This window comes from Cyprinodon tularosa, unplaced genomic scaffold (genome assembly GCF_016077235.1).
Source record: "Cyprinodon tularosa strain WSP-4 unplaced genomic scaffold, ASM1607723v1 ctg496, whole genome shotgun sequence".
In the NCBI taxonomy this organism is placed as follows: Eukaryota; Metazoa; Chordata; class Actinopteri; order Cyprinodontiformes; family Cyprinodontidae; genus Cyprinodon; species Cyprinodon tularosa.
The window spans coordinates 497,381-520,603 of record NW_024039225.1 but is presented as its reverse complement, the minus strand read 5'-3'; the positions used below and the strand labels follow the sequence as shown (position 1 = coordinate 520,603).

The 23,223-nt window shown below is 35.4% G+C and overlaps 1 protein-coding gene across 1 annotated transcript in view; it reads right to left on the bottom strand.

Annotated features, from left to right (window-relative positions):
- The window catches only part of LOC119794887 (receptor tyrosine-protein kinase erbB-4-like), a 385,459-nt gene extending 365,269 nt beyond the window's left edge, over positions 1-20,190 (bottom strand). Inside the window, exons 1-2 of the mRNA XM_038302633.1 lie at positions 19,299-20,190; positions 17,205-17,347 (exon numbers count right to left, since the gene is read on the bottom strand). Of these exons, the coding sequence (XP_038158561.1) occupies positions 17,205-17,220 (16 nt within the window). The 5' untranslated portion in view covers positions 17,221-17,347; positions 19,299-20,190. The remainder of the gene's footprint in view (positions 1-17,204; positions 17,348-19,298) is intronic.
- Positions 20,191-23,223: the final 3,033 nt, after the last annotated feature.

Below are 23,223 nucleotides of genomic sequence, written 5' to 3'. Positions count from 1 at the left end.
TGGTAACAATGTCTTAGTATTCAGCTATGGAAGTATATTTTTGATTAATATTTGTTTTTATTTCTCTATAAACCAAAAAAGGAATGATTATAAGCTTTTTTTTGTAGTGTTTGTTGATTCAGACATAACAGATAATATGTCTTCAGGCTTTGATCTTCCACAAAGGTCTGTTCTCTCTGCTAAGTTTGGGAAAAAAGATCAGCATCTTTTTAACAGAAATCATCTGAAGCATAAGTACTGTAATGCAATTGAAAAACTTCAAAGATTTGCAGTTCAAATTGATGCAATTTAAAGGGCCTTATACTTTTCATCAGTATTTTTCAGCCAGCTCTTTTCTAAATGGCTAGTTCAGATTTTTTGAAGTGAGATTCTGTGGAATTCTCAGTAACACTACACTTACATTTGGATTATGCAGCAAGGTATAATTTCTGCAACATGTATAATGTTAGATCTTCACACGTCAATAAAATGGTTACCAAAAAAATATTTTTTTACTGAGTTTTCTTAATTTTTTTTGCACATACATGTAAGTCAGTTCATTTTGAGTTTTATTTACCTGCTACAGTTACCAGAACAAACCATTTACAATTTTCATGGTGATTTGGTTAAATTTCCAGAATAGGAAAGAGGTTATTTTTATCGCTTAAAGAGTAAGGAAACTTCTCAATTTAAGGAATCTATTTACCCATTTGATTTGATTTTTTATTTTTTAAACACGAAAAATACATAATATTTTAAAATATCTGGCTTATTTTAAGTAGTACTACTTTTTGCAGAGTAGCTTTTCCAGTTCCTATAGTTGTTTTAATCTTATCCCTGTGGAATTATGGTCCACTGATCGTGCCTACAAAAGAGTGAGTCACAGCTGCTGAGGCAGATAGATACAGCCAGCAGCAGACACCAGCAAAACTTTAGGGTAGTAACCTGGTAAACTAAGAAAATACAAAAAAGAAAATTAAACTGAAAAAAGGCATATCAGGATGTACCTGTGCAGAACCTTACATTAAGTTCAACAACTTCAACAAGACCACCCCTTAATATTTTGCATTTGTAATGCAACACATTTTCCAGAAGTACATTTCTTTGTAAAAGTCTTAAAATTTAACAACATAGACCTCAATGTCAACAACTACAGAACACAAAAAATGTATGGCAGCCAAAAACCTTAAATTGCTTGTAATTTGAGCAAAAATTACAACCTAAAATGTAAAAACTAAAATAAACAAGTAAAAAAAAACAAAGGATATGAAAACAATAGCTATAGCTTTAATCGAACAGCAAAGGACTATTGTCGTTACCTATTATTTGTGACACTTAGAAATCATCAATCATAAGTAAAACATTGTTTGGCACAGCAATCAAAAATGTATATGTTGCATAAAGTTCAGTAAGAAATAATTTTTTTCTTTCATGTATGAAAAGATTACAACTACAATAATATTTTTTTAAAGAGATTTTCTTTTGAATTTTTTTTTCATTTTATTCATTTATATAATTCTGATTTATCAACCTGCGGAGAAATTATGACAGTGCTATGCTATGTTTTTATTATCGCAACAACCAAACAAAAACAGCATCATGCTGTTCTCTTAATTTTTTTGTTTTGATACATCAAGACATTTTTGAGACATTGCAGATGGTATTGTTCCTTGCAGTTAATATAGTAGAGCAAAAGCAAACACTTATTCTTTGTATGTTGGATAACGACAGATAACAATGAAGCAAATAACAGCAAAGATTTTAAACGATTTTAAAAAAAGAAAAAGTAAAAAAAAAAAGAAAAATGCAAAGCAATGAAAGTAATAGTCCCACTGAACACAGTTGGACGTAAGTCAATTTGATGTTCCTCAATTTTCTTAAGAAAATAGACATCCAAACAGAAACACAAATGATCAGGCCCTGGCAGTGGTCTGGACCAAATATGATTAGCTGTGCTTGTAGTTCAAAAGCCCAGCACAAATTCTGGTAACTCTGTGCAACCATATCTGCACATTCACAGCTGTGCGTTTAAAGATAAACAGCTATATTTTGCAAGCAGGGAAACGCTATTTGTTCAGTGTAATGAGCAGATATGAGGGAGAAAATGAGAAAGTACAAAACAGAGGGACAGAGGAGAATAATAAAAATATGATAAAGGAAGCAGAAAGAAAAATAAGGACAATACAGTTATAAAAGGGGCTTTGTTTCTTTTTTTTTTCCTTTTTTAATTCTTAAAGCATTAAAAAGGTCATTAAGGACTTTCTCTGTCCACAATGTATAAAACACAGTGCAGTTGAAAGTATTCCACACTTTTCTACTTCTATTTAGTTATATTAATACCTTATTTCAAACAATTATTATTATATTAATTATTCTTTAATCAAAAATCTATATACAATAACTGCCCAATTATGACAATGCGAGCAAATATTTTTGAGATTGGTACAAAGGTATTTAGAGCTTCTGAAATTCTTCAGAAAATATTCCGTTTTTTTATTTTCAAACCACTAAATAACTTTTCAACCTTCATAAAATATCGTCATATCTTTTTTGATTATATGTCGACTTAAGACTAGATGAATGACACATCTGTCATGGCCTGAGGGGGTCTGTATTGTTTTCACTGGCACAAAGCAGCTTGCAGCAGTGACCCTGCCACCAAAACTGCTACAAATGTGCTGACTGCTTTACAGCACATGTCACTTCCCCCTTTCTCCCATTCATTATAAAGACGGAAGTGGATGCGACTAAATTTACCGGAGAGACTGTGTATTTGTGTAAACTGTGCAGGGTTAAATTAACGGCTTTTAACTGTAAGTTGAAAAAAAATTATGGATACAAAAACAAAAAAAAGGTTAACAACAAACAAAAAATAGCTCAAATTATGTTGAGAAACTCAAAACCTAGCCCCAGATAAGCCAAGGATGACTCGTTTGTGTATTCTAAGGGGTTATATAAACTCAGGATTTTTCCATCTTCAGGTTGTGTCATTAAATCTACAGTACCCTACAGAGCCACATACACACATACCCCTTTCACAATGGCCAAAATAATCGTTTAAACCCCGGAACAGTCGGCTTCTAGTGGCAGTGGGAACAGCTCACTAACGTGTGTATACCCAGGTCAAACGACCCACATTAAAATTGCTTCTGCTCTGATTGGGCATACTGTGGGAACGCCAGAGCCAAGTTAACCCGCTAAATTACTCGACATCATTGAACGCATCGTTCAGACGCCAACAAACCATGCCAATCGCCACTGATCCAATATGCCAAAACAACTCTGTTTACATTTGACAAACATGGTGCAGCACTGGTGGGAGAGATTCAGACTGATAAAAGAGCAAAAAAATAAAGCATACTTATTATGCCCTAGTTTCCCTACATGTTGCTCACCATTGTTTACTTTTGCACTGGTGACATCATCAACACTAACCCAGCATTATGGTGTCACCGGATGTCACTTCCTGATCCGTCCCAGAATCATGATCCATACCATCAGCTCATTTGTGCATGCGCAACCAAATATATATCGGGGTCGCGTTCGATTAAATTTTTTATAAAAATACTAAATTAAGTTTTTTGCTCCTCAAAAATAGTAAGGGTATTAAACTATAATATGTTAAAGGATATTTCCTGAGAAAATAAATGTATTAAAATTCTTTCAGTTTTATCACTCGTCTGTGCCCGATCTGTTCTGGAGATGGAATCATACGCTACTTCCGGTAGCTAACTTTTTTGGCTTTGGATTTAAACATAAATCTAGTCTTTTTGAGTTTAATGTTTTCCTTTCGTGTTAAAATTATGATAAATAGTGCATAACCTAAAGAAAGAAATTACTGAATTCTAAAATACTGATAAACATGGTTTAATTATATTTTGTCGGACTACTCCAAGCATGTCCAATGATGACGTCAGACAAGCAGTTTAAAGGAGAAAATTTAAAAAGCATCAAATTGTCTCAGAAAAGTCATAAAACATTTTTTTAAAGATATGTATTAGCATTCTTTAGTGGGTTAAAGATATAAATAAGTAATATTTGTACCATAGCTACATTATTTAAGGAAACCTTGACGTCATTCTGGTTGCGCAAATGAGCTGCATGTACGGATCATGCTTCCGGGGTGGACGGGTAGCAACACCAGATATACAGCTGCAAGGGGGACAGAGACCAGGCAGCTTGCCAGCGAGGGGTTAGACACTGCTTTTTTTTTGCCAGGGAAAGGGACACAAATGCTGATTGTTAGTGGGTCGACCCATGTTTGAAAAACTCAGTTTAACATGTTATTTTCATTAGGAAGAGGCTATAGTGTACATGAAAACAACATTTTTAAAACAGCAGATGACCCTGAACACCCCATCCTAGTGTGAAATGAAATGCAAAACTGTGCAGCTATGATGTGGGCATTCAGATACTAAAATCAATAAATTGATTACGTACACTCACATCAGCAAGGTGGGTTTGGTTCCTAAGGCCATGCAACTCAATGGAATGATTCCACAAGAAAGAAGTTTGGCTGGGCACAGCAGCAGCCTCGACATCAAGCTCCTAATTATCACAAGCCAAAAAGTTAAGTCAGGCACCAGATAGGATTTGGTGAAGTTCATCTTCCAGAAGGGTATTCAAAGTCTATGGTGGGATGTCATCAAGCAGTGTTGAGAGGTCTTGCAGCGCATCAAGAATTGAGAGCATCACATCCGATACTGGAGTTTAGAAATCTGCAGCATTCCACACTAAAGGTGTGCAGGATCAGCCTCTCACTTCAATCTGAAATCTGCCAAATCTCATTAACTATTGAGATGTCAAAAATGTTGTTAGGTTCATCTGGTTTTGGCTCATCTTTAGAAATTGCCATGTTTTGCTACGTAATTTGTCAGAGATAGACTTGATTTATAATTATCACAGATGTCCATTTTACTAAAGTGCCACAGAGCTGGTGGGAACTACTGCTTCGGCTAGAATGGCTTCCATTTCCATTGGGGAGAAGAGCGCATTAATGACGGGGTCTGTGTGAATGAAGAGTGAGAATGCAGACACATAAAAAATATATCCTTTCGTATAAAAATCAGGATTTTTAATGTGGCGTGCAAAGTTTATATGGTCAAAACTATACAAAACACAAATGAAAGGAGGGATAGAGAAAGGTCCCTTTGAAGGAAATGAGCACTACAACATTAGGCCTAATTGTGCTGTTAGTCAAAATACTACTGGCATCAATGTGGACTACATTTTAGGTTGAAATTACACTGGTTTTCTTTACACAACCCACCCAGCCTTTTTTTTTTTTGCTAAAACATTGGCTCTTGTACCTCATTAATCCCTGTCACTGAACCAAATAACCACTAAAATAAAGGACCATCCAGAAACCTTTGATCTTTTGTTCTTGTTTATGCCATTAGTGTGAGAGCCAAAGACAGTGGCTCGCTGCCAGGAGGTTGTTAGATACAAGCTAACAAGGATGGCTCAGGTAGTCCTAATAGAATCTTACCTGCCCTTATCTGTATTGACTTCAAACAGTGTTGAATGCATGAATGAAAAACAGCTGGGGTTGAAATCCAAGAGTGAGGCTAAGGCATACTCAGAGGTTTGTGCTTTTACCACAGGCACAGCTACGAAGTCCTTTCTTCAGTGTTCAGATCAAAGTTAATTCCCCTCTTAATTAAGATAAAATTGGATGAGAGCAGGCAAAGACTGGCTTTTGTTTTCCTTTGTGCCCAACATTACAAGCTGTATCTCCAGGTGACGATGCATGCATGAATGGATTAATTTCTTGTAACTTTCCTCAGAAGAAAGTTTTATTTCTTTTGTTTAAATTTAATTTGAGCGAAAATATAGCCATGCCTGTGTCCATTAGAAGAGAAACGTCTGATCTCTCTCCAGTTTGTCAACCTTTTACATGTGGATGTACGAGTGGACATATGCACCCTTAACAGTTCTACCACTGTCTTTTCAGGACTGTGTCCATGTGTCACGATGCTAAAAAGCCCTCGTTATCACATAGACGCCCCTTAATTCTCCTCTTTGATCTTTCATCAGTTTTCATAATTAAGAGCTCTACTTCCAAAAGTTAAACATTTTGTTTCCACATCCAAAGAATGGTGCTCTGTGAGCATATTTGCAACTAAAGAGTTGCCAGAAGAAATTGGCACAAAAGTGAACAAAATCGCCCCGATCAAAAACAATTTTTTTTCTCTACGTTTCCCCTGGTCCAGGTTCTATTAGGTGATTTTTTTTTTTTTTGCATAACACTTTAAAAAAACTCACACATCCACCATATGGGCTTCATTAATTTAGCTACGTTATCCAGACCCAAATACACAGAGTAAAGCAATTAAACAGCAAGCCAACAGTAATGCTTCTGAGAGATGCAAGAGGTGTCAAATGACTTTCTGTCCAAATGATCTGGCTTGTAATGATCATATGCACACTTATGTACATGCATAAATAAATATGTACTATCTGAACAATTCAGCTGTAGAGATGAAAGTAAACATTCTCTGACACACAAATTACAACAAACTGTCCATTTTTATTAATTTTTTTATTCTACAGCATCACACAGCCATGTTTTCTAATGAAACAAAAAACATTGAGATCTTACTATTTCTTAAAGAACTTAAGGTGACCTTGAGGAGATCCGATTTCTTTTTTTTAACTTTGTTTTTTTTTCTTTGTTCATCAATTGTGACAGATCATTACAACAATGATATTTCCATAATTCCAGACTTTAAGTATTAAATCTAAAATATTTGAAAAACTTAAGTGTCTCTGGCAATAATAATTCAAAACACAACTAACATAATCACAAACTGAAAACAAATAAATTGTGAAAGGAACTTTCCAGATGTCATTCATCAAGAATATTGTCTTGTCCACACACATCATAAATACATCTAATCCTTTTTCATAAACTATAATTCAGTTGTAAATATTAAAGAAAATACACAGAATAAAAGCTATAAATAGCTATACCAATAGGTAAAAATGGAAAATATTTTACTGTCCAGTCAAGCCAGATTAAAGTTAAAGTTACTTATTTACTAAAACTGAGCTCATTCTTAGGTAGGAATGATTTAAAATTTAAATTAAAATGTATAGATTTTAAACTAATTTCCATGTACTTACATGTACATAGATAGCCACAACTTCAAAAGGTCACCGCTGTTTCAGTCAAATTTTGTTTTTTCCAAGTACAATCCTCAAAAGCTTTGTAAATACATTTAAATTCACAGAGGAATAAAGTGTTTTATGGTTTTGTGTGTAGAAATAATTATTTTGAGTGAAAAATGCAGCGATGTTAGCAGCCCAAGCCTAAAGCCCTGTGTACCATCCTCCCTTAAGCCTTGCCGCCCTTTTAACATTGCCTTTTACATCTGTCAACTCGCTAGGTCAGTACTTTAAAAAACCATCAGCTGTTGAAACAGCAGTAGCTTAGTTAAAAAGATTTGTACACATAGCAGATTGGATGTTCATTGCCTTTGCAGAGATAAAAAGACCTAAGAAAGATGCAGCTGAATGCGGAACATGTGTTTTATTTAATCTGTGCTGAAAAGCCAATAGTTTATTTTCTAAAAGTGCTCCCCAGTGTACAGTTAGTACTGAGCTATGTAAATTCAATTGAAATCACCTTATAATGTTAAGATATAAATAATATTATATTTTGATGACAGACATCCTGAATTTCATTACCAAAATGTATTAAATAGTCATAAAATGGAAATATTTATTTTATATGACCAGATTTCTTTGATGGAAAAAAAATTGCACAATTTGGCTAAATCTGGTAAAATGAAAAAAAAAAAAAAAAAAAAAAAACACCATCCATACATACATACATGTCAGGTAATCCTACCAATGGCTAGACAAAGCCAGACTGAAGGACAGCACAGATGCATTTATCATGGCTGCACAGGAGCAGGCCCTAAGCACCAGAGCAATAGAGCCCCAGATCTACCACACCAGAAAAGAACCCAGGTGCAGACTGTGCAAAGAGGCCCCTGAGACAACCCAGCACATAACTGCAGGGTGTAAGATGCTGGCAGGGAAAGCTTACATGGAGTGCAATAACCAAGTGGCTGGAATTGATCAAGCCAAGATCCTGTGGGACTTCCAGATACAGATGGTCCGAATGATAATGGCTAGCCAACTGGACATTGTGTTGGTGGACAGAAAGCAGAGGAAAGCCGTTGTGGTTGACATAGCAATACCAAATGACTGCAACATCAGGAAAAAAAGAACATGGAAAAACTAGAGAAATACCAGGGGCTCAGAGAAGAGTTGTAGAAAACCTGGAAGGTCAAGGCATCAGCGGTACCTGTGGTCATTGGGGCACTCAGGGCAGTGACCCCCAAACTTGAAAAGTGGTCACAGCAGATCCCTGGAAATACATCAGACATCTCGGTCCAGAAGGGTGCATTTCTAGGAACTATATATGGTTTGTATTGAGAACCAGTATCTGAGTTATTTAAGTGTGCATGTGTTACAGACATTACTTTGGCACTCAGTTTTACAGAATTAACTTTGGTCTATTCTGTTTTTTTTCTCTCTCTCTCTTAGATCTTAGGATACCGAGATTGAAAAAAAAAGAAAAAGAAAAAAAACATACCATGTGCAAAAAGACCCATTTGACTGCTACAAGGAACAAAATGTACTTAGTTCCTCCAGAGAAACTAGGGAATTTAAATTGCTAATTATCCCAAAAACATATAGAAAGATTTGTGAAATCCTAAATATTTAGTTGTAATACAAATAAAATATTCTTTTTCTTTACAAAACCAAACTTTTCTGATCCTTGGGCTTTATCCTGAGCCAGTTTTATATTTGCTGAATCTGGCTACTCAGTAAGTTTATCATTAGCTTCAGACATATGGTTAATGTGAGGGGAGGTCCCTCTCCCTGACTGATCTAAGCTGTGATTCAGCATATGCACAGACTGTTGCATTGTTTTAAATGGTGTGTAAACTCTGCTCACTCAACAGATTTCTGTATGCGATTTATTTTAAGTTTACCTCACCATTAAACATTAAACAGAATCTAGCACAGAATCACAAAATAACTGGACTTCCCAAGAGGTTCCCACGATGATAAAGTTTTCCTATTTTTAATGGTACTATATCTCCCAATAATGGTGACAACAGGAATAAAAAAATGTAAACACATCTATTCATATACTGTCAAAAGTGGGTGCACAAATTATTAACAGATAGTTTTTGTCACATTGCAAAAAAAAAATTATAATGTGAACCAATGCACACCTTTCGCTTCAAGAAAAGCATTAAATATAGATTTTCTTTTGTAAAAATATAATATTTACTTACCTTCTGAGCAACAACAGAGGCTGGTTCCAAGGTGGCAGACCCCTGTTTTTGACTTTAGAGAGTCCATTTGGAGGTATGGTTGGAATTAATTTTAGATTAAGCCTAGGGTTAGAAAGATACTGGTAATGGCTAGGGTGAATGTCAGGGTTAGGCATACATGCAGTAACTTAAATGAATGTAAGTGAGTGTGAATTCTTAATATGATAGAAATACCAACTTTTGTGTGTGTGATATGTTTTGATTCCTTTGTGGGGATGATTTCCCAGGAATATGCTACATTTAGGGGACGACTGGTCCCCATGAAGAAAGATTATCTTCTTGGGATGGGGGTTAGGTTTAGAACTAAGGTTGCTATTTTAGGCGTTCTGTTTTATGACTAAGTTGTGAATTGAGTTAAGGCCAGGGTTAGATATGGACCTGTAATGGTAAGGTTTAGGGTAAGGATTAGCTGTAGAAGTGGAATAGAAATCAATGGAATTCGATGAAAAGTGCCTGCATGGAAAGAGAAATGTGAGTGTGTGTCCATGCTTCTGTCTCGGAATCAGAGTGAGGACCATTTTTCAGGTTTCACAGTCACATTGAGGACCAGTTGTTGTACAGTTAGGACACTTCCTCACAAGCTTTGAGTTTTGAGTGATATACGTAGTAGTAATGGTTAGGTTTAGGGTCATTGTCAGAGTTAGGGCATTGAAAGAGGTGACAATGACTTAAAATCAAAGTAAGTCAACATATGGTCCTAACTACCTCAAGTCAGACCAGGATGTTTGTGTATGTGTCTTATTTACTTATTTATTTTAAACTTACAATATTAATATAATTTTTAGATTGTACCACCAATCCTGAGACAAACGCGGTGTCAAAATGTACAAAACATTACAAAAAAATGACTTTCTCCAATGAATAAAAGGCACTTTAAAAACAAGGGGAGTGACAGACTATAAAAACCTTTTTTTATCTCTTAACTGCTGAGGACTTCTACTTCATCAACAGAATGGTGCATTCTATGATTGCCCCGAGATTTCAGAATTGTGCTTGAAAATCTTACTAGATCTTGTACATGAAGATCATCATTCATCTATCTTCACTAGCACATGAATTTTTCAAATCCTTAGCTTTTTTCTAATAAAGAAAAATCTGCTTAGACCTTCAAGTACAGTACATATAGTATTAGATGGTATAAGATTAATACAGAAAGATAAAGATTAAATGAGAACGTCTACAAAAAAGGCAAAGTTTTTAAAATAGTGATATAACAGAGAGGGAGAGGAGAGCATAAGTGTAACTCCAGTACAGTACAGCTAGGAACCAATGCCAGCCAGAACACTGCCTTTTAGTCAAAAACACTGACTATGCCATTTTGACGTACCATGCTCCCCCAACTGACATTTCTCCAGGGGAAGGCAGAGACGACAAGAGTTGGCTATAAAAGGTTGTCAGAGAGAAAGAGGGCAAAATTTACAAGAAGTCTTCCTTATAACATACAAAGAACAAGGTTAAATGTCAGCTGCTTTTGAGATGGTCCCTTGTACTTCTTCAGATCTCTATAACAGAAAAATACAAATTAATTTCTGTTATTTTGTGTTAATTTGTGTTATTTATTAAAAAAAAAGTCTAAAGCACTATCTGAGTAAAATAAAAATTGTTGATGTGTCTAATGTTTTCAAATCAACATGACTATATTTATATCTAAATTGTTCCTAAAAAGCAAAAGGAAAAAAAGCACATTTTGGGAGATAAAACACAGTAATCAGCTTTCCGAAATTGCTGTCCTTGTCATCAACATTTGTCATTTCTGGCAACATAGGCTGAATTCACCTCATTGTACTTGTGAGGTTATTGAACAAGACAAGATAGGAGACCAGAGGTGAGGTGACGGCAAGGGGCTGCTTGTTTATTGGCTTGGAGGTCATTAGCACCACATCCATTAGTGCAGTGCCAGCCTCACTGCCCCACTCCATCACCAAGTCCTCTGAGACAGACTGGCTGTCAGTGCAGAGAAGCAGCCAAAATGCCTCAAACACACTCAACAAACACACCAACTGCCAATTTTTGGCCCATCTTTATTCATCTATCTGCTGTGTGAACTTCAAGTGGAGAAGACCTGTCAGAATGTAGAAAAGAATTCACTGTGAAAGGTCATGTGCAGCCATACAGTAACCCATAGAAATATATTGTTTGAGGCTTGGCCAAAAAAATTATGTGTAAACTATTTTAAGTTAAACAAACTCTTGTATTTTTTCCCTTTTCTTGCCAATTAATTTGTTAAAAGTTAAAAGTTTTTCTTCTCTAGTCATTACATACCAATTAAATGCCAGTGATTGTAGATATTACCTGTTTTCGCGACTATAAGGCGCATATAAACGTCTTTTTTTGTTGGTTTATTTCATAATATCATATATTACAAGATTATTTCACTTTATTAGATCAACTGAACTGAACTAGTTGGCTTTTATGGTACAGCTCTTGCCTGGTTTAAATCCTACCAGAAGGACTGGGACGTTTTTGTGTCAGTAGTGAACTTTACATCAAAGAACACAAATATCACATATTACTTTCCCCAAGGCACCATCTGGGGCCCGCTGATTCCATATTTAAGTACCCCCCCAGCTCAGATAATACTGCATGACCATATAAATGACCATAACTATGCAAACAACGCACAGCTATACATTATGATCTCACTAGGTGACTATTAACCCATACATAGAAAAAATAAATTCATGGATATGCCATAGCTGTTTTTAGCTGAATCAAAGCAAAAGCAAACATTTTTGGGCTAAAGGAAAAAGGGTTTTAAAAGTTTACACAGCTTCAGTTATAACAGGTGGAAACCACTGATAGGCCTCAAAATCTTTGTGCACTGATGGACTCGGATCTGAACTTTCAGAGGTGCATAAAGTCAGTTAAAAGGTTGACTTTCTGTCACTTTGTGAACATCTCAAATATTAAAAGACTAACGTCTCAGTAGAATCTAGAAAAAAGCATTCATGTGTTTATCTAAAATAGAATAGATTACTGCAGTGGTGTTTTCACATGTCTGCCTAAAAATTGATCCAGAATGATGTTGCCTGCAACTCCACAAAAAATGAAGAAAGTGGGACACATCCTCTCAGTTTGTAAGTCTTTATACTGGTCCATTGCATCTCAGAGAATGAATGGCTTAGCAGCCAAAAACAGGGTATCAATTGTCCAACCTCTCAGGTCTTCTGGCTGTAGTCACCTGCATACCCAAAAAAGCGAACCAAATATGGAAAAGCAGATTTTAGTTAAGCTTCACTTGTAAAAAAAAAAAAGAAAAAAAAAAGGGAAAGTGCAGAGATTATAACTGCTTTAAGTCAATATTAAAAACCTTTATTTATTTATTTATTTATTTTCCAAAGTGGCCCTTGTGCTATGTAACATTATTAGTTTAGGTTGGTTGTCCAATATCCTTTAACTGATTTACCAATAATTATGTTAATCATTTTTTATTATCTAAATATGATCACTTTAATTATTCATGTTTATTAATTAGTTAAAAGAGCAATAAGTGAAATTATCCACTAGGTGGGCTGTAGATCCCCTGTACATGTATTTGCAATGAGAACAGGGCTTTTTGCTTCTTTTAATCTTTATAATGCTCTTAGTTATACAACCTTATTTTGACAAACTGCCATCTGCAAGTAAATGTTTAGATCCAGGTTTCAATAAATAAACATGCAGTTTTTTGTTTTGTTTTTACTTAAGTTGCCTTGTAAACCTGACCAAATCTTTAATTATTTTACAGTGCATACGTTTTGCTATCCAGCGCTCAGGTATTGATGCATTGGGCTGTAACAGTCCATAGAGTCTGACGTGGTATAATTTCTACACAGAGAATTACACAAAATTGCATAAATCTGCAGGAATGGAGAGGCTGTGCTGCTTGAATGCTGCTTTAACTAGTATGTGCTCTCCAGTCAATTTCTGTTCCACTCTTCAAATCAAATCATTCAAGTGATTCCAATGTAAATGATTTATTATGCTGAAGTTTTTCGACATATACACCTAACTTCAGGAAAACAATCAATCAAAGTCTGTCTCTTTGACACGGAATATTAGATGAGCTTTGCGGATAAGGATATTGATGTACGTAGTTACCCCTTCTGCGCTTATATTTCTTCTGGAACTACAGTTTTAGTGTGTAGAGTCTAATATTTTCTTTGCCGCATGCTGTCTTCACAATTGTCCACATAAAAAAAATAAAACTAAATCCCACATTGCATACATGCTATGATCATCATATGTTTCTGAAATCACTTTCATAAACACATATCATTAAGCAACAAAAGCTTGGAATAATTTGACTTAATCTGTAGTTATTCCTCTTAGAATGTGTTCCACTTTCTGAGATGACTATAAATATTTTGCAATTGTATACAACAATCCAATCAATTTATATGTAACGGTAAATTTATCAAGAGGATTTTAAAGCGTATTTTCATTGTCCAGACTAAAATACTGTTTAGATAGTGTACCATTACCCTGCAGTGTGTTTATGCTTGGGAAGACCGGAAAACTCCCTCAACAGCAAAAAAGTGCATCCATTTCAAAGTTATTCTGAAAGAAAAAAGATGAACATTTTGCTTTTAGGGTGACAAAGCCGTTGTAAGAAAGTGCTGTGGAAGAAATGAAACTAAACTTATATTTTCTCATAAATTGTGGCAATTGATAATAAACCATAGTAAAAAATACCTTTTTTCCACAGAATTTATGTTAATATATGTAAGGTATCTACAGTCTTATTAAAAAATTGTTTTAGTAAATCCTCTTTAACCACCACTTCTAATTGTAAGGAATAGTAAACACTGTTAGCACAAACATTTCTCACTGTTTACTCTTGTTTTGTATTCTAACAGCAAAGTAAAAACAGATTGCAGTACAATAAAGGTAGGAAAGAGACACCAGAGTAGAAGACGTCTTCTTTTTGCCAGAGTCCTCTGTTTTTCTTTTGTTTGTCTGTTTTGATTCCTTTGCTCTTTCTTACGTTACAATACATACAGCAAATACCCATACAGCAAATACAGTGTTTCTATAGTGAGGACATAGATTCTATTGATAGTACATTTTAATAAGGATTGCTGAAACTTTTAGCTAAATAGTTTAAATAATATCATTTAAAAGTATGATTTCTCTAGAGTATGCTCGACTCGTCACACTCCAACTTTCTTGCGTCTGGACCACCTGGCTAAAGTTTAGATTGCAGTGCACTTGTGTGTGTGTGAGCCTCTGCATGTGTTTGTATAAGTCCTGGTCGGCACCAGGGAGAAACTCAGAGTAGCCTGTCAGGCCCCTGAGGGCCCTCGTTGGTTGAGTGTCCATTAGCCTGATGAGGTTTGGCAGCTCATGCTGCTGGAGTTGCTGTTAAGTTTCAACCCTCCTCATGGCTAAGCCTAATTAAACCTAGACCTCAGACCTAATTCAAAGCTAATTAGCTGCAGGGGTTAGCTACCACCACCGCAGGCTGTGATGGGTGTTGTGTAATATGTGTAGTAAGGGGTGTTAAATGGCAGTTATTCAGTAGGAGACCAGCTGAATTAAATGAACTCACCATATGCAGTTCAGATGATGCATTTAAGCAAAGTAGTTAAAGGTCTGAGCATTAGTACTGGTGTACAGAAGTCCCTATTTGGAAAAGCCCCACTGAGCACTGGATGTCTAGATTTTCCAGCAAGGAGTGTATATACATGTAGGAGCATGACATCATAGTGAGTTCGAGTGAGTCAAGAGTTGCCGTATTTTAGGTGCACAAAGAAACCAACCTCCCTGGCTGCATTTTTGTAGAGACTACACAATAAACTGTCCGACCCTTGGGAAAGGTCCTATGGTTTCCCATTAAGCTGTACTGACAGCTTGACATTTCCCTGGGTAGAGGGTTCTGATTCAGGTATGTTTTATTCATCCTATTGACTTTGCATTGCTGCCAAACAAGACAAAGAGCAAAAGCTTGAAGTGTGGTAGGTGGCAGTGAAATGGAGAGCAGAAGACACCTGTTGTTGTTGTTGTGCTTACTGCTCAGACGGCCACCTATATCTCTGAGAACACCAGGTGACATATACACAATGTACTCATCAACATGCAGACAGAGATTGGAAGATTTCGCAGCACAAAAAGGATAAATCCAATTTTCCCTGGAATGTTTCTGACAGTCTAGTTTTGTACAAGTGTGGAAATGTTACTTCTGAGTAGAATTATCTACTTAACAAATGGAAAAAACTAAGTGAAATAAGCAAACTAAATCAAGAACTACTGTCTACTCAACCTGAGTCAAAAAAATTTATATTCATTCTTGTTTAAACATTTTTGCATTTAAATCAAGGAGCACCTTAAAGAGGTAAAGAATTCCAGGTATAGTATTTTTTCTGTCTGTACTGATCACATATGTATAATATATTATCTAGTATATTGAAAAAAGTTCAGTAGAAAGGTGTATTAACACAGGCTAGGGGCAGCAGCCCTTCCACAAACATAAAATAAATCAAAATGCACACTAAAGATTAATATATGCAAAATAAGGCAATTTGAATTGAGGAAAGATAAGGATACTTATGAACAGAAAGACATAAATAATATCTTACCTTTGCCATTTTATGTTCATTATTCATTGTATGAGCATATATTGAAATACTTCTGTAATCAATTGTTCTTGCATCACATGATAGTGTTTCCTGTTTCCCCATTTTTTGTCTCCTGAATACCATTTAAAAAACTTTAAAGCCACATTCGCTTATTTATAGGTACCGTAAATGGATTCACTCTCACTGAGAAGGGTGAAAGATGTTGCCTATGTAATTTTTCTGACTCGATTCAATCAGCTATGATATTCTGATTGAAGTGTCAGTCTTCTAAATTTACCATTGGGCTCCTGTGAAAGTACCATATGCAATTTACAAGATCTGACTTCATAACAGAAGGCTTTTACACACAGGGTGCAGACCGCACATGTTTTCAGTACTTCAACTCTTCTTTTTTATTTTTTATCTGATATCTTAGGAGAATAATGCCAAGGAAGAACAAGAGGCCTTTCACTGCTAAAGTACCTTTATTTTTATAGCTAGTTTACAAAAGAGATGGCTGATTTCGTCCTAATTTTAATCATGTAAATCATGGGGTTTCATTGGTCTAATCTAGCTAGTGGATTTGCCAAACTTTTTTTGCAATATTCAAATGTCTAACTTTTTTTTTTTTTTTTCCTGGTGATCCACTTATTTCCACAATTACATCTAAACTGGCAACTGATATAATTGGGTTCTGAATAATTCACTGCATGATTTTACAAACTCTACCTTCTAAGTGAAGTGAAGAAAATAATGATTATTTCTGCTTTGCCTGTATTTGGGTTGGTAACCACATAAAATGCATGAGAAAAAAACTTGATCCAACCTTCAGTCTGACATATAAATATTAATAACTTAAGTATGAGTAAAAGACCCAGAAGTTCAGCTCATTTTTTTAAACACTTCAACATGAGGTTGAAAAAAAAAAGAATAAAATGATTTTAAAGTACTCTGATTTGTTCCCTTATGGTCAAGTGATGTCATTAAAGACAAAGTAGAGTAGAAGCTAGAAGTATGAGTGTAAATTTTATCTAATGTAAATAAAGGTTTACATCAAAATACCAAAACAAAAAGGAAATTAGTAATTAAATCCAACTTAAGTGACAAACAATATATTAAGTTTGATAGATGTTACAAAATAAAGTTCTGGCTGGTAAATTTTCACTAATAGCAAGTCTTTATTAAATATGAAAATATGAAATCTGTAGGCTATTTCTGAAGCTATAGACTTTGGTAAGTGGCTTTCAGGCCAGTTTAAGGAGTAACATGAATCTTCTTTTGGGAATATTTCCCTGACATATTCTCTACATAACACAATTCAGAAAACGCTTACCCTCATCTCCAGGCATGTCACGTGGGTTTGGTAGCCTGGAGCCGTGGCAGAAGCCTCCTACAGGACAAAGCCCTTGGAGCAGGAGAGACACTGTGGGCCTTGTTCCCTTTCTGCCGGCTCCATGTCAAATGGGTGTTTGCTTTCTGGGAGGATGAGAGACCCCCCAGGAGGGGCACTTAATTCAAAATAACGACACATAAAACCCGGATTAAATTTAGACAGATTTGGGATTAGATTTTGCCTCTCGGTGGCCAAATATGGTTTTATAGTTATTCTGAACATATTTTACCATTTACAAAAAAATAAATAAAAATAATAAATATTCTGGATTTTTAAAAACAGATTATGTTAAAAGCTTTTAACCAGTTATATAGATTCTATTGGATAGTCCTCATGGCATTTTGTTATTTTTAATTTAATCTTTGCAGTCTCAGAGGCTGAAACAAAAATACTGTAGGTAAATGAGAAATACAGAGAATGTAAAAATAAGAAGTTTGCATCAGGTTTAGTTGGATACCAATACATGAAAAAGTAGGAAAATGATTGATAAAGAACCTAAAAAAAAGCTGAGAATCCTCAACTCAAATTGTGGCAGGGTTTTCAATATTTCTTTTTAGTAAGGTCAACTTGTTCAATCTTATACGGTAGAGAACAAAAGTCAGCTTCATGTAAAAATAACAACATTTGTGTTGTAAGCAGATCATGTACAATTTTAGGTTTCTACAAACAAAAACAAAAAAACAAACTGTAGTTGTATCCATTTAGAACAAAAAGTATTTAATCGGCTAATAATATCCCAATAAAAGAAAAAATCAGCACAGAAGATGATGTTTTAGGAAAAGTTAAATATGCAATTAATGGGCTCTCAGCAGATTCAAAGCATATCAAAGACTAACTCAATGATGTTGCAGTTGTGCAGAGGATTGCTCTAGTCTTGCAACATGAGTAGCCAGCCACAAGTATTTCTCCTGACAATGTGATGGATCCCCAAGCCTGAGGATGTAATGTGTGAAGATTAGGGTGCAGATATAATTTTGTTATCCTGTTTAGAGTGTAAACGTTGCATGGGTATTTGCTGTATGAAACATTTGTTACATCTAAGAATTTCAGTCTAGAATTTAATTATCATTGCAAAGCATTATGGGTTACCTGAATAACACTAATACTAAAAGAAGACACCTTTTGTACTTGAGATATTAATACCCTATAACATTCAAATGTATTTCTTTAAGGGCTCCAATTCAGGACTTCAATTATAAACCGATTGTGGAAAAAACTCTCAAAACGTAGTTTCGTATTTTGTTTTATTTTTACTCATTTAGAATATGAGAAAATGGCTCAAACAAGCCCAACAGAAAATATTGATGATCTTGATAGAGTTGCTAGGTGTGATGTTTAGCAGCGTTGAGTGCAGTTGCTTTTCTTTCTTCGCTGAAATGTCCCCAGCGTCTGTCTCAGTCTCACCAGTGTCCTTGCTAACGCCCTCGGGTGAACCAAGCCATGTCAAACCTGTATCCATCAATCACTCAGCGCCAGCCATGAGGGGGACAGAGGGGCTGGCAGTGATGGAGGGATGAGGGCAGTGAAGAAGAGGGTAATGGGAAAGGTAAAATAGAGCCAGTAGTTCACCCTCTCAGAGTATTCTTCCTTACTGATGTCTCCCTCCATTTACAGCCTGAAAAAATTCCAGACTCTGAAAGACTTTGGAGTCAGTTGTCAGGTCAGAAAAGGCACTCGCAACTGAATCTAATCAAAACATTCATAGACCTAAATAGATATTTAAGGAGAGGAAAGTCAGTAAAAAGTGGATCTAAGTAGAGTAGGATAGAAAACTAACATGAGACGAAACAGAAAGGAGAAGAAGCTGGGGGGCAAAAAAGGAAATGAGAACAGAAAAATAACATGAGATTGTGAGAAAATGAGAGCCAAAAGGAAGAGGTGTCAACAGTGGATGAGCCAGCAGGTACATGTGTGTCCAGGAGAATGAAGTGGGACTGTCATAGCCTTAACTTCCCCCATGGGTCGCCTCTGATTAATTGCCCATTCAGGGCTTGTGATGGCGACTACCTTAACCAAGACTCCCCAGACACTCACCCATATCCCATTCTCCATCGGAGCACTCCTCTTCTCCAGTGTAACTTCCAGGCTGACCGCCCCTCTTTGGCTATAATTAGGTGACTTTTTTTCTTTTTTACTTTCAAACCCATCTATTTTTTTTTTTTCTCGTCATTTTTTTCTTTTTTTTTTCATCATTTTCCGTCTGCTACAAATAACCTTACATCAGCACCCCTTTCACCTTGCCGTCGGGGGATAATGTCTCTCTATGGGAGAGAGATTTTGGAACAAAAGCGGGGAGACTGAAAACAGCATGATATGCAGTGTGTTCCCCCCTGTGTGTTTACACATGCTCTGGTGACTAGCTGAGATAAAGCACCCCTGTCACAGGTAAACACTAAAGCACAGCAAAGCAAAATGGCAAGGTTGACTTTAGACCTGCTATGCACTTACTCAGCTCTTCTCTTATTTGATATAGTCTCATATCATCAAACACATCCTTTGATTTAAGCATCACCCACTCTCATAATATAAGGATTTTTTTTTTTACATTTGTCCTTGTCAAAGAGAAAAAAAATGTTAAAAACAACAACTTGTCATCACCAAGTGAAATAGCTTGACAATAAATTACATTTTCACCATTAATTATAGCTTGACTATGAGTAATACAAATCCCTTTGTTCTCTTTTTTTGCAGCAGAACTGTGGCATCCAACTGGATGGCTATATACCAGCCCCCAAAAGCAGCCAAGGTCAATTGCCTTCCTGGTCCTCTCATCTTGTGCTTTATGTACCTTCTCATTGAGGGAAAAAGAGCTGCGCTATTTCTGCTCTGCTGCAAGGTGACTGCTGCTTTGCAGGAATGATGGTCGCACTAATGCAGCTGGTAGCTACGTTTCAATCTTGGTTTCCTCATTGAAATAATAGTTTCACAATAAGTGTTAGAAAATTTGTCAATATAAAGACAGATGCTTCTTCTCCTAATTATGTGATATGACTCTGATCTAATAGTTGATAGATCCTTTGAAAGACTTTACAACTTGATTAAACAAAACCTTTTCCAAGTTTATGTACAGAAGGTACTCTTTCCAAAATTTCACATTCTGTCACATTATCACAAACCTTAATTGTATTGAGTACTTTTAGGAAAGGATCAACAAAAAGTGCTGCATTTTTTGTGAATTGGTAAAGGAAAATACATACCAGAGAGAAAAAAAAAACAAAAACAAAAAGAGACACTGAAAAAGGACTCATGAGTAACTCACCCCAAGTCACACATTCTTTGCAGATGAACTGCATACATATTGCCCTGAGTGCTACTTAATGTTAAAGTAAAAGACTTAAAGATTTTAGAGGCCGGCTGATATAATGTGATATTCGTTTTTTAGCCGATATCAGAATGTTACCCGATATTAATGTCAGACAGGGAAACCCCTACAGAAATAGCTTTTTTGCTCCACAAGACTCCACAAAATGTAGGTTGTGTTCTTACCAGAAATCTGCTTAAATTTCTCCAAAACATTTTCCCTGAAATATTTGGTGTGTTCCTGGGTGTTTCATGATATTTTTTTATTACAACAGTCCTCTAACAAACCCTGAGACATTCTAAGATAGAGATGTATTTATACTGCAATACAATATATTTATTTAAAATACACATATTTATTAAGTATGTGATTTTATATTTCATGCACTGGATTTGATTTAAAGGTGCATTAGCAAAGGGGAGGACAAAAGAGCATGGGATACTTTAAAAATATGTTTTGTAAAGACAACTGAAAATCCAAGCATCATGTTTCTTACATTTAAATTTGTATTATGTACCACACACATTCCTCATACAAAACTTTAATATTATTATAAAGATCACTGCAAAACACATGTCCTGATAGATATTAAGTGCTATGACAGGCTGCCAATATATGGGTTTCTCGAGAGCTAAAATAATTAATATTATATCAAATAATAATTCCACAAAGCAGGGAGATTCAGCTACTTCAAAATATATAAACTCTATATAAAACTTAAAACTTGATCAATATTCATATCAAAGCATCGGAAACAAGTTTCTGAGAACTAATCAGATCTTTTAAACAGAAACTGTAATCATTCTAAAAAAAAAAGGAAGTATTTTGACACATTTAAGAAATGATTAAACTGCTATAATTCCAGGGTGAAAGTTGAAAAACATTTCTAGCTTGTGCAAAATAAAAACTACACTTAGAATATTACCTTTAGTTTTCAAATATTTTCTCTCCATCCTCTTTTTGTTTCTGCTTGTTGTATGGCTTATCTTTCCCTTTATTATTTCACTCTTCACATGAAAAGAATAAATGTGGCCTAAATCTTAAGCATCGGATAAAAAACTAATTTTGTTCAGTTATTTTCTGCATTTTTCTTGGATATTCAGATATTTAATTATTCTGATCACTGATGGCATCTGAGCAATATTTATCCAGATCATCATATCTAAATTATGGCGTTTTCCCTGTGTGTGGTAAATACCACAAATATTTCATGATTTCTGTTATTTCTTATAAAAATGATTGCACCTTTGGCGCAGTCACTTTTCAATCCTGCCTAGATTAAATGTTTTCCAACCAAGTCTGTAAATTTCTCCCACCTCCATCCCCTACTTGCTCCCAGTTGTCTCCTTACAGCTGCTATGACTGACTGCAACTCATTTATAACAGGTCACAAACACCAAGTGCTTTATTTAAAAAAAGGACATCCCAATTCACCCCATCCTACTCTCATACAATTGAAAAATCATTCAGCAAGAAAAGCACGGATTTCACACTGCCCCATTAATTGAAGGCCAGTAGCACCCGAAAACATAGCAATGGAGAATTAAGCTATTTGCATGAAGTAGGAAGACACATAAGGTAGATTGGTCACATATTTAATTCTGCTTCAGTTGAAAAGTTTACACAAAGCACAATATTTAGTGAAGTTCAATGTCCTGGACTACAATTATGGAATTACAGCTGTCGGTTTTGTTAAGTGCACTCAGTTTCAGAGCACTCAGTCAAAGATTTGTCTAAAGAAATTAATCACAAATTGTAAACTTGATTTAGAGTCTGCCGTTTAACAAGTATATTTAGAGTTTAAGTAGTTGTAGTGTGTGTCAGCCTCTCTGATATCTATAGAGGCCCTTACATTTTTTTTTGTCAACTTGTATAGCAGATGATTTAGAGAATAGGAATTGTGCTATACTCTCCCAAGTTTTTGGTGACTGATTGATTGAACAGTTCCTTGAGCCACATATGAAAGTCTGTGGAAGTTGTGTTAAAGCCTAACCCTGCCTTAAACAAAAAGAACAGCTGGAGTTATGCAAAAAAAAGTTTTCTAATTGGGTAACTTCAGAATGCAGATGGGGAACTGGATTATATCGAGAGACATCTGAAAAAATGAAAATATTTAGAATTGATCGTTTCATCAAAATTTCGCCGAAACTCAGTTCTTCTAAAGCATAAAAAATTTACATGGTTGGAATTAGGCTGAAATACTGAAAACTTTAGAAGCAGTTACTAATGTATTGTCTTTGTGTTGTTCTATCCAATCCAAGGGCACCGGAAATGTTTTACATATTTATTCAGATGCACAAAATACCCATAGGGGATTACTAAAAGCGGAAAGAGACGGCGAAGGAAGGAGTTGAGAGAAATCAGCCCTCTAACATACACCCACATACGGAACTGCATGAAAAGCTTGTTTGAAGGTGGAGCTAGTCTTTCATGCCCAAGTTGTCAGCCTGTTATCATCCTTTCATATATTTGCCACCATTATTAACTGTGAGCGGTAATAGAAAAAAATAACACAAAAAGTGAGAATAACACACATCACTCCAATATGTCAGACTGTCTCTTCAGAGGGAAGGTAAAAAAAAAAAAAAGAAAAAAAAAAAAAAAAGAAAAAAAAAAAAAAAAGAAGACCGACTCTTATCATCAAACCCTCATTCTAAG